At 47.6% G+C, this 12,500-nt stretch overlaps 1 protein-coding gene across 2 annotated transcripts in view; it reads left to right on the forward strand.

Annotated features, from left to right (window-relative positions):
* The window catches only part of LOC310779111 (glucosidase 2 subunit beta-like), a 188,214-nt gene that overhangs the window by 107,334 nt on the left and 68,380 nt on the right, over positions 1–12,500 (forward strand). For both annotated transcript variants that reach the window (XM_083639610.1, XM_083639611.1), the window contains exon 11: positions 10,008–10,077. In XM_083639610.1, coding sequence (XP_083495736.1) covers positions 10,008–10,077 — 70 coding nt within the window. The remainder of the gene's footprint in view (positions 1–10,007; positions 10,078–12,500) is intronic.

Below are 12,500 nucleotides of genomic sequence, written 5' to 3' on the forward strand. Positions count from 1 at the left end.
TGTTTCTCTCTCTCTCTCTCTCTCTCTCTCTCTCTCTCTCTCTCTCACCTTGCAGTTCTCTAAATTATTTGTCTGACATGTCCTGAAAAAGCCCCCCATTTGGAGAGACATTAGCATAGCACAGCTTGGAGTGCAGCGGTGTCTACAGAAATAACTTCCCTTTTGAAAATGATACAATAGCCTTGTGTGCGGTTGTTTTCTCCCAGTGTCCCCTGGAAGGGCTGTGCAACCAATGTCATCTCCGCTAACTACCCGTTATAATTGAGCAAAGTCAAGGGATCTCAAACGCGTTTAAATTTTAATAGCCTGTGGTCAGATGTGGCAGAAGCTGAGGCTGGCAATATGAGAAAAACAATCTTGAATGTGTGTCCTTGACGTTCTGTTAGGAGACGCAGCCTACTGATTTACAAACCCAGCCTTTTCTCTCTATTTTCCTTCCTGGTGCCAGCTCAGCGAGTGCTGTCCATGCTGCTGACTTAGACTGTGCAAACTGGTGCTGTCCATGGTGCTGACTTAGACTGTGCAAACTGGAGCTGTCCGTGGCGCTATCATCACTACTGCTGTCCACGGGCCTATTTCTTTGGTGCTTACCGAGCTATTAGCTGACTGTGCTAGCGTTTGCTGGCTGTGTCCGTTGTGCTAGCTCATCGCTTTAGAGCAGAGCCAGTGGCGTCCACACAGGGCTATCGCTGCTGGTTTGCTCCATGGTGTAAAGCACAGCCAATGTGTGCCAGAGATTATGAGCTGCTAGCTGGCGCTTAGCATCCAGCAGTAGCTGAAACCTCATGAGCAAGCCTTTTTATGTCCTACCAGGTAAATGTATCGGGAAGCCAGATTTGTCCTTGATCTTTGTCGATGAGCTTATGCATTTAAAATACACGAATTAAATTATTTCCGTTGCATGCTCTATTTTACTATGCCAATATGACATATTTGTCTGTAACTCCCACATGTTGCTCACAAAGACATATTTGTTTGTTTGTTATCCTTTTTATTGTCGTCTTTATTTATGTTTTCATATAGTACATGACAAACAAAACAAACCAAGAGGAAATAAAAGAGCTAAAAACGAACACATAGGCCCGTTTGGCTCACACAAGTGTAAGAAGGCTAAGCACAAAGGAAGCGGGGCATAAGCCTCCCTGAAGCCCAGGAATCACTGTGGATCAGTCGTAGGAACCAACATGTCTTCGCACACAATGTCGCCAGTCCAAATGTGGCTATTGTGTCGTCCGCCTGGTACAAGAATATACAGTCGACTGTTGTTGCGCAATCCAGGCTCTGCGACGTTTGCTCGCGCTGTCCAAGTTGCTGCTGCTGCGACTCGTATAAACAAATGAGCTTTGTACACACGGATACTGTGGCGAACCGATCGCTTCGGTCCAATTGAGTTTAGTTGCATAATAAAGACATGAGGATATATCTCACTAAAAATGTTCAACTTTGATGAAATCAAGGGGGCCATGTAACTAACCGCAGAAAGATATTTCCAGACGAGCATATAAGATGGTGTAAGATCGGCGTAGGAACGTATGGCCCAAAAAATATCTCGTCAACATCTTTCATTTTCAGGTGGCATAATTAATGACACCGGCAACACACTTTTCTGAAACACCCTTATTGTTCTGGTGCAGCTCTCTCAATCAACATTCTGTGGATGAACCTAATTGGGTGTTTATTTAACAAGCATCCTCTCTGAAAGATGCTGGCATGACACCTACCTACTACACAAATTGCACTCCTACACCCCTGCTCTCTCCCAAAGACAAACGCTGAAACATGTCCCTTGGTTTACATCGGCTTGAGCTTTCTAAGCCAACGCATCTCTCAGCGCTCCACAAATGAATTGACGGCTGATGCGGCGGAGCCCGGGCTGCCGGGTAAGAGAAGACGAGCGATGGGATCGCTGCTCCGGCGAGGTTACAAACCTTGGCAGGGGCCCCGGTGTTAATTAAAGGTTCTGTTCAGCACTTTCCAAATTAGCGGCGAAATGTTAAGCAGGAGGGGTTTGCCATTAACGCGGCGCTCCCCGCGACCCCCCGACCCCGGCCCGAGGGCGGCGCGTCCTTGAGTCATAATTGTGCTCACCTGGAGTGCTCGTTCGAACAGAAGGCGCGAGGGGAGAGTCAAGAGAGGAGCAGGGCGAGAAAGCGCACGAGGTTATACTTTCAGTATACCGGCAGAAAGAGCTACTACTACTACTACTACATTTTCCTTCTTCTTCTATCTCCTTCTATGTCGAGAGGTTGAAAAGATCTGCCTCCCGCCCTCCCTCGCCCTCACTCGTGTGTGCCGATAGCCACGGGAGGAAAGTATTGGATTGTAACCACTAACCATGCGAGGGATACACCAAATTAGCCCATTTTCACATCTCAAGTATTGGAACTCTGATTTGAGTGGCTGCCAGGTTTCTGTCTCTGTATGTTGTCTGAAATAGATTTTTCTCTTCCCCGGCTCCTGAAGCTAACAGTGTTTGGCACCAAACCAAGATGATTCCCAGATAAAGATATTTCACGAGATGTGGTGCAGACGAGCGCTCTCCTGTGTGCAGCCCCAGTTATGCCGAGAGCTGGCTTTTGTCTGCGCCTACTTGTCCATCACGCGTTCTACTCCACGTTCCTCAGATGAGCCCACCTCCTCCCCGCGCGCGTGTCACATGACTACATGACTACATAGGCAAACAGTCGAGCATTAGCGATGGGTTTCTTTTTACACGAGTCACTTTAGGACCATTACAAATCAAAGTGTTTCTCATCTGAACGTCTACTGTACATGTAAGCAAACATTCAGATCAACGGCAGCAATGAATGACATAACGCAGTGATACTCAACTTGCGGCCCGGGGGCCAGATGCGGCCTTTTCTAATAATTTCACGTTTATTTTCATTGTGAATTAGAATCCAATTCACAATAAAAACTAACGTGAAATAAAGTTTGACTGAGCTCCAGCTAAATTGTCAAATACCACCGTCTGCTCGCTACCCAGGCACTTATGTATGTACTTAACCTAACTAACTATCTGGTGTGCACAACATTGTCAGACTAAACTCCGGCTGACACCCCAAAAACCTACAATCCGCTACAGAAAAATGGATATTGTTTGTTTATTAACACCTGGCCTCCTATCATTTCACAAAAGTGGCCCCCGGGCAAAGCAAGTTGAGTATCCCTGATATAACGTGTCCTTAGCGAACCCGGTTGCCCCCCTGCTGCCACACAACAGCCCATTGCGCACCTTCACTTTGGCAGACAGCGGTGATCATCATCATCACTTGCAACAGCAGGGAGAGGGAGCATGTTGATGTGTACATGAGAGTGACAGGGAGAGGGAGCATGTTGATGTGTACATGAGAGTGGCATGCTTCCTGCTATTACAGTAGGTTGCCAGATGACAGCGTTACCCCGGAAGGCGACTAAGTCATGAGGAGCAGAGGAGACACAGAAGTAGGTCAGCTCCTAGGCGTTTGTTACATCATACATATTCATCAACAGAGTCAACTCACTCCACACAGACTGTTTATTCTGCTCATTGGGGCCTCCTCCATTCCAATGTTAAATAGTGATCACTGGCAGGGCAAGTGCGCGCATATTCGTCCCGAACCCGTCACAGTGCGGACGTTAAGGTTACCCGCGCATACAGTCGTACGGAGAACGCGCAGAGATTGAGGAACGCAATGCGGAACCAACTTTCACAAGTGCGAGTTCCCCCCGGAAACCTTAAGCTGTAAACAGTTGGCAACACTAAGCTTAGCTCAAGCTGACTGACTCAGTCACACTATGGCGAGTGCCATAGAGTGATTACAGAGTTATAATAGTATTATAGTATATTAGAGGAGTGTTTAACCAGACACTCCGAAATTGTAGTACCGAAGAGTGCAAGTGGAAATATATTATTTATTTCTGTGTACCGTATGTACGCTATGACAACATTGTTTTTCACTAAGCAAAATCTTAATTGACGCACTGAACATATTCTGATAGTCATTAATTACATTGCAGTCACTGATGCTAATCAGTTGGCCAATGGCAGTTGTCAGTTTCAGTATGTCCCGGTCGTGGGCCGCTTGTCCCTCAGCCACTGTGGATAAAGGAGAGTTTGGGAGTGGGAGTGTGTGAGAATGAATAGAAAGTGAGTCAGTCACAGAGCTATATGAATCGCACTGATAGTTCAAAACATGATGCTATTTCTGCCAGCCAGCTACTGTTATTCTCTCAGTCCTAAATACAATCAGACACTCCAACACAACCATTATGCAGCGGGCGAGAATGACCTCTTTTCAACTCTCTGGCAGCCTGCGCTACACTTTCCCAATCATTTTAAATCGAGACAAACACTACAAGGCTAGCGCTGTACTTCAGTGGAATGTGTTTAACCTGGAGTCCTTGACATGTTCTAATCAAAACTTAATGTGCAAACATGCATCGTTTGACTACCAGGTAACACCTCTCTGCAGGTTGATTGGTTGATTGATTGATTTATTGATTGATTGATTGATTGATTGATTGATTGATTGATTTTATTTTGGATAAAGAATAACAAAATCCAAGGGATGACATGAGCAATTGTGAACACATTTCCATCATGGTCCCTGGTCTTATAAAAACATGACATACAGTAACACACAACATCATATAAACAATACAGAACAGTCAAGGATAAAAAGAACAAGAGGTATAAACCAACATAAGTTCAAAAACCATTATACCGAAAGGCTCACACATTACTCGAGCTTACTCAGTAAGAATTTTTAATTAAATTGAATTCAATCTTAATTTCATTAAGGATCTTGTTCCACCCCTCATTATGGGACCCATCAACCCTATTTACCTTATGTAGCCCCGCCCACTTGACCCGTTTGTGTTACGACTTCCTGTTCAAAACGCCGGCTGTTTTACCTGCTCAGACCAGAGATCGTCTCTCTGGTCAAAGCTTAATGACTCACTGAAGGAGGCTGTGGAGATAAGCTCTGCCACAGGAAGTGTAACCACAATCGGTTCTGATTGTCTTAGTCTCCCAAGCCAGACTGTCTCTTCTCTTCTACATAAGGTGAATACTTTACCCCTTCCCACTCTGCACTCAGCACAAGGTCTTCAGTTGAGGAGGGGGAGAAACTGAGGGAAAGAGAGAAGCTAGAGGGAGGGAGGTCTTCCTCACAGCTCCTCTGAGGAAGACTCACCCCAGAGGAGCTCAAGCTGAGCACATTGACGCTAAGGAGAAACGTTACAGTAGAAAGGAGAAGAACAAGGGATGGATAAAGGCAAGCGAATGCCAGAGGAAATGAAGGCAAAACGGAATGGAAGTCTGAGCAGGCTGCCAGTCTACGCTCTAAAGAACAGACAACAAAGCCCGACTCCTACGTGCGCCTGGTAGACACACTCTAGTTAAAGGTGCCTGTTGGTTGCGTGAGTGTGGGGGTTCAAGGGGTGGCCCCGCTGCGCTGCCTTTGTTTTTGTGAAGCGGCCACGGCCGTGGCACACGTGGCATGGGCTCACACACAGGCTGCTGTTCTGAGAGCTAGCAGAGAAATTGCCTCGCCTCTTCCTATTGATCCGCTCGCCATGTAAACAGAGCATCCTTGGTCTTCGGCTCAAGGTATGTATGCACCGGGGATTTGAGACAGGAGATGGCGCGTACTATACAGTGCATTCTGTCTCTTCTATTTTTACACACAGCCTCTGCACTTTTAAACACCCTCTTGGTAGTTCCAGCGCTAAATGCGAAGTAGGCCTAACAGTGCACAGGGAAATGTCATCCAACACCGCTGCTAAAGATTTTTTGCTTCACAGTGAAATCACTTGCCCTGCACTTTGGTTATGTATCGCCCTACATGTAGAGATACACAGTGAAATCACGTTGCCCTGCACTTTGGTTATGTATCGCCCTACATGTAGAGATACACAGTGAAATCACTTGCCCTGCACTTTGGTTATGTATCGTCCTACATGTAGAGATACACAGTGAAATCACTTGCCCTGCACTTTGGTTATGTATCGCCCTACATGTAGAGATACACAGTGAAATCACTTGCCCTGCACTTTGGTTATGTATCGTCCTACATGTAGAGATACACAGTGAAATCACTTGCCCTGCACTTTGGTTATGTATCGCCCTACATGTAGAGATACACAGTGAAATCACGTTGCCCTGCACTTTGGTTATGTATCGCCCTACATGTAGAGATACACAGTGAAATCACGTTGCCCTGCACTTTGGTTATGTATCGCCCTACATGTAGAGATACACAGTGAAATCACTTGCCCTGCACTTTGGTTATGTATCGCCCTACATGTAGAGATACACAGTGAAATCACTTGCCCTGCACTTTGGTTATGTATCGTCCTACATGTAGAGATACACAGTTAAATCACTTGCCCTGCACTTTGGTTATGTATCGCCCTACATGTAGAGATACACAGTGAAATCACTTGCCCTGCACTTTGGTTATGTATCGCCCTACATGTAGAGATACACAGTGAAATCACGTTGCCCTGCACTTTGGTTATGTATCGCCCTACATGTAGAGATACACAGTGAAATCACTTGCCCTGCACTTTGGTTATGTATCGTCCTACATGTAGAGATACACAGTGAAATCACTTGCCCTGCACTTTGGTTATGTATCGCCCTACATGTAGAGATACACAGTGAAATCACGTGCCCTGCACTTTGGTTATGTATCGCCCTACATGTAGAGATACACAGTGAAATCACGTGCCCTGCACTTTGGTTATGTATCGCCCTACATGTAGAGATACACAGTGAAATCACGTGCCCTGCACTTTGGTTATGTATCGCCCTACATGTAGAGATACACAGTGAAATCACTTGCCCTGCACTTTGGTTATGTATCGCCCTACATGTAGAGATACACAGTGAAATCACTTGCCCTGCACTTTGGTTATGTATCGCCCTACATGTAGAGATACACAGTGAAATCACGTTGCCCTGCACTTTGGTTATGTATCGTCCTACATGTAGAGATACACAGTGAAATCACTTGCCCTGCACTTTGGTTATGTATCGCCCTACATGTAGAGATACACAGTGAAATCACTTGCCCTGCACTTTGGTTATGTATCGTCCTACATGTAGAGATACACAGTGAAATCACTTGCCCTGCACTTTGGTTATGTATCGTCCTACATGTAGAGATACACAGTGAAATCACTTGCCCTGCACTTTGGTTATGTATCGCCCTACATGTAGAGATACACAGTGAAATCACTTGCCCTGCACTTTGGTTATGTATCGCCCTACATGTAGAGATACACAGTGAAATCACTTGCCCTGCACTTTGGTTATGTATCGTCCTACATGTAGAGATACACAGTGAAATCACTTGCCCTGCACTTTGGTTATGTATCGTCCTACATGTAGAGATACACAGTGAAATCACTTGCCCTGCACTTTGGTTATGTATCGCCCTACATGTAGAGATACACAGTGAAATCACGTTGCCCTGCACTTTGGTTATGTATCGCCCTACATGTAGAGATACACAGTGAAATCACTTGCCCTGCACTTTGGTTATGTATCGCCCTACATGTAGAGATACACAGTGAAATCACTTGCCCTGCACTTTGGTTATGTATCGCCCTACATGTAGAGATACACAGTGAAATCACTTGCCCTGCACTTTGGTTATGTATCGCCCTACATGTAGAGATACACAGTGAAATCACTTGCCCTGCACTTTGGTTATGTATCGCCCTACATGTAGAGATACACAGTGAAATCACTTGCCCTGCACTTTGGTTATGTATCGCCCTACATGTAGAGATACACAGTGAAATCACTTGCCCTGCACTTTGGTTATGTATCGCCCTACATGTAGAGATACACAGTGAAATCACTTGCCCTGCACTTTGGTTATGTATCGCCCTACATGTAGAGATACACTCAAGTTGATTTGTAATAATAGCAACGGCAGTAAATAGGGTGGAAAGCTAGTTCTCCCCCCATGCCCGAAACACAACACAACGGTTTAGATCAGATTGAGTGAACCAGCATGTTGATTAGCTTTCATTTGCACAATGACGACGGAAGTCAATGTAGCGTGATTTCATCGAAAACTGAACTGTCTCGATTAGGTCGATGCATTACGACGGTCGTGAATGATGCCGTGACGTCCGCATATATATACAGTACGACCGATAATCCTGTCTTTGAATGTCATTAGCTCCTCTCAACCCCTCTCCACTATGAGCGTTAGGTCTTTTTAGTATGCATTGGGCCCCCGGGGGGGTTATTCTGGCCTGAGATACGATAGCCGGTGCGGAGACGATCTGGAAGACTCTTCCGAGAGGCTTGAGTTGCCCTGTGTGTTCCCTGCTCTGGGTGCTTCTGTCCGCCTGGCTGCTCTCACTGTGAGTCTATCTCCCCCGCTCCTCAGCCCCCTCCCCCCCTCTGTGAGTCTATCTCCCCCCCTCCTTACCATCACCACTCTCTCCATAGCACACGCCTGGGCTGCTGCACGGGGTCAAAGGTCACCCACATGGGATTCTGCTTTTCCTTTTGTCATCTCTCAGCCTGATGATTGGTGTGTGTGTGTGTGTGAGAGAGAGAGAGAGAGAGAGAGAGAGAAAGAGCAAGAGAGTAGAAGAAGAGAAAATGAAGTATGTCATGTGTGTGTGTGATATTCTGAAGGAGTTTGAGGGGATTGGGGCTGGGTTCGGCAAAAGATCTACCCTTCTTGGTCTCATAAAATTAGCATGGGAAATCACAGCTTGCCTCTTGGACACACCGCATCTGTACTAGGTTAGGCAAGAAATGGGCGCTGGGGGACTAGTGCGGGGGGACTAGTGCGGGGGGACTAGTGCGGGGGGTATCTTTATGGGCGACCGGCTGAGACCACATGCAAGGAACATGCTAATTGGTATTCAGGCCGGGGCTCTGACAGCCTCCCACACAGCCGTTGCGGCGTGGACACACACACACACACACACACACACACACACACACACACACACACACACACACAATCGTTTCTGTTGCCACGGCGCCAGGCCCCAGCGAGAGTTTCCTCGACGACTGAGCCGAAGCTGTCCTCTCCCAGAGACCCCGGCGAATCCCCAAGACCACCGACGCAAGACAATTAAACCGGGGTCTTTTCAGCCTCTCTTCACTTCTATTTTCTGCCATCTTCTCTCTCTCTCTCTCTCTAGTTCTTTGTTCTCTTTCTTCCTCATTTTCCCACTGCTTCTTTCAGCCCCTCCACTCAAGCTTGATCCCGCTGTGAAGGACACTGTCGTCGTCGACGTGCTTCATGATGCTGTTAGGGTTATGTACTGTTTTATGGATATTTTCCGTCAAGTGACGTGCCAGCCCTCCTATATGAAAAGTGATTCACAACAGGCAATCGATGAATTCACGAGATGTGACCATCAATTCACATTAAGGCATCTTGTGGTGTGTGGACAGTGTAGGTTCTGCAAATGGAAAACCTCGCAAGACGACGCCTCAACACTTTCAATTCTCCGTCTTTGAGTTGCACTGCATCACGTGTAGGAACGACGATACGAGTACGACCGAGAGGAAAAACTAGACTTTTCATTTCAAATCCCTTTCGCCTTCCTGGCTCTGTCTACCTGTCACGATCGCTTTGAGCAGAGTTGGAAGATCAACACTTTTCCCGCACGAGTGTGACACCTTGTCACGCTAACAGCGCGGGGACATACCGGTGTCAGTGACAAAGAGAAACAAACATATCAGCGGCGCGGTCACCTCCCCTCTCGTCGCGCGCGTTGCCTCTCACTTCCTCTCTCGTCTCCGTTAACACAATTGTCAGTGTGAAGTGACTAATTAAGCCCGTGGGCCTTTCGGCAGTCACCACACCTGGAAATAGAATTGGTGTGTTTATACGCGCCGCCGGCTTCTGCTCCTCTCCCCAGTCCTTTAGATATAACAGCCTGTATCAAGAGCCCCACTGTTTTGGCAACATGCAGCAGCTACTCAGACGCAGCCTCTCTGCATTCTTAAATTGTCTGACCTTCTGTTTTGGTCTTAGCTGCGGAGATGGAGGCTGCTGACCTGAAGAAGGTGGAAGAAGCCTACGAGACGGCCAACATGGAGATAAGGTAAGAGACGGGTAACAAAGAGGAGGGGGAGAGGTATTATAGGTTAGTTTCCACGCTCCATGCATTTGTGCCTACTCGCTCATATTTTTTACACTCCCCTTGGACCGGGCATTTGCTCCTCACCTGTGCCCGAAAAACTGGTAAGCAAGCTGTTGGAAGCAGGTTAGCGTGGTGTATCACCAGGCCTTAAAATAGACCCTGTCCTTCTGCGTCAGGCTCGCGACGAAAGCTGCGCCGTAATGAGTTTGCACTGTGTGACACCTAAGGCGAATTTTAATGAAGAAAAACAAACGCTTCTGGTTGCCTACCGTGCACTGGTGGGGTAGGCTGCCAATTCCAACTTCTTCTTCTCCTCTTCCAAACTCGGCGTCACCTCCTCAAGACAGACATGGGACAAAGTAGCTGACGAAACACACTGTAATTATTTTGTATCGGTGGGGGGGGGGGAATCCTGTCACAACATAAGAGTTGCACACTTAACATCTCCATCTAGAAAATATGTCCTTATCAAAAGAGAGCCGTGCTGAACGTGGATTAATATTCACCAAGGGATTTCGGCGCGACGTCAGCGCAGAATGATCTTTTACAAACCCTACTTCTCTCCACATTGCAGTCCACACAGTCACACTCCAGGCTGAGCAGTCCACACAGTCACACTCCAGGCTGAGCAGTCCACACAGTCACACTCCAGGCTGAGCAGTCCACACAGTCACACTCCAGGCTGAGCAGTCCACACAGTCACACTCCAGGCTGAGCAGTCCACACAGTCACATTCCAGGCTGAGCAGTCCACACAGTCACACTCCAGGCTGAGCAGTCCACACAGTCACACTCCAGGCTGAGCAGTCCACACAGTCACACTCCAGGCTGAGCAGTCCACACAGTCACACTCCAGGCTGAGCAGTCCACACAGTCACACTCCAGGCTGAGCAGTCCACACAGTCACACTCCAGGCTGAGCAGTCCACACAGTCACACTCCAGGCTGAGCAGTCCACACAGTCACATTCCAGGCTGAGCAGTCCACACAGTCACACTCCAGGCTGAGCAGTCCACACAGTCACACTCCAGGCTGAGCAGTCCACACAGTCACACTCCAGGCTGAGCAGTCCACACAGTCACACTCCAGGCTGAGCAGTCCACACAGTCACACTCCAGGCTGAGCAGGTTTGGGTGAGAATTCCTATTACCGCTACATCGCCTTTGCTCCTTCTCAGATGTTTGCACAGAGCGATGACACAGCCAGCACAGAGCTGATATAAGTAGCTGCTGTGGCCCTTAGGCCTGCAAACTGTTCATTACAGTAGGGAGAGAGGAGAGCCAACCACAGAGATAGCGGTTAGCAAAAGGTCAAGCTTCTTCTCCCCCCCTAACAAAAGCCCGCACGAGGAGAAAGACCTGGCACCACTCCAGTTGCTCTATTTCTTCATTGGCCACCTCGCTTCAATTTGCTCCTGGTCAAATTGCTCGTGTGCTCCCGCTATCTATCATCTATGCGTGTTGTTGGAGCGCTAGGAATATGGATTCCTCATCCCCCCCACCCCCACCCCCACCCCCGCCTTCTCTCTGTGGTCCTGTCCCTTTTCAACGCCATGTAGATGCGAGTGCGGCGGTGCATCTGTTCCTTCTTCTTACCTGCCATAGCCACGGGTGTGAAATTAAACTGTGAAACTAACGTGTTTCTCTTTTTTAATCCGTACTTTTTTAATCCTTTAGTGCCTGGTGAAGGGCACTTTTGCATGAATAATGACCCTCGATGCATTGCAGGAATATTATGACCTTAGCCCTACTGAGATGCACATGTGTGCAAACACACGTGTGTGTGTGTGTGTGTGTGTGTGTGTGTGTGTGTGTGTGTGTGTGTGTGTGTGTGTGTGTGTGCGTGCGCGCGCGTGCGTGTGTGTGTGTGTGTGTGTGTCTGCGTGCATGCGTGCGTGCGTCTGTCTGTGTGTGTGCCTGTGCCTGTGTCTGTGTGTGTGTGTGTGTGTGTGTGTGTGTGTGTGTGTGCGCACACACAGTTATGCAACCTTTGCATTTCTTTTTTTACCCTAATTCCCACCCCCACTATACCCGAACTTATCAGCCTCTAGGAAAAAAATGGCCCCGCCTAACCAGTTGTTAACCTCATTAGCAATTCCGCGCTATGAATATGCAAATGAGGGGCTGTGCACAGTTAGCGATATCGCTCAGTTCGCTTATTTACGATTAGCGAGGTGAAAGCGGCTGTGGCCAGCTCTGATAATTGGTGACATTGCATAGCAATGGGCCTGAAAGGGGGCACCTTATCAACAAACTATGCAAGAAGTCATTCAAAGTAGCGAGGCAAAGAAAGAAGGTACGTCGTCAGCACAGATAGAAGTCGTCCAAAGGTTATTACAGCGACTTGGCAGCAACCGACCGCAAATGGCCAATATCCAGAAAGGTCA

The sequence above is a fragment of the Poromitra crassiceps genome, assembly GCF_964638095.1.
Source record: "Poromitra crassiceps genome assembly, chromosome: 7".
NCBI lineage: Eukaryota > Metazoa > Chordata > Actinopteri > Beryciformes > Melamphaidae > Poromitra > Poromitra crassiceps.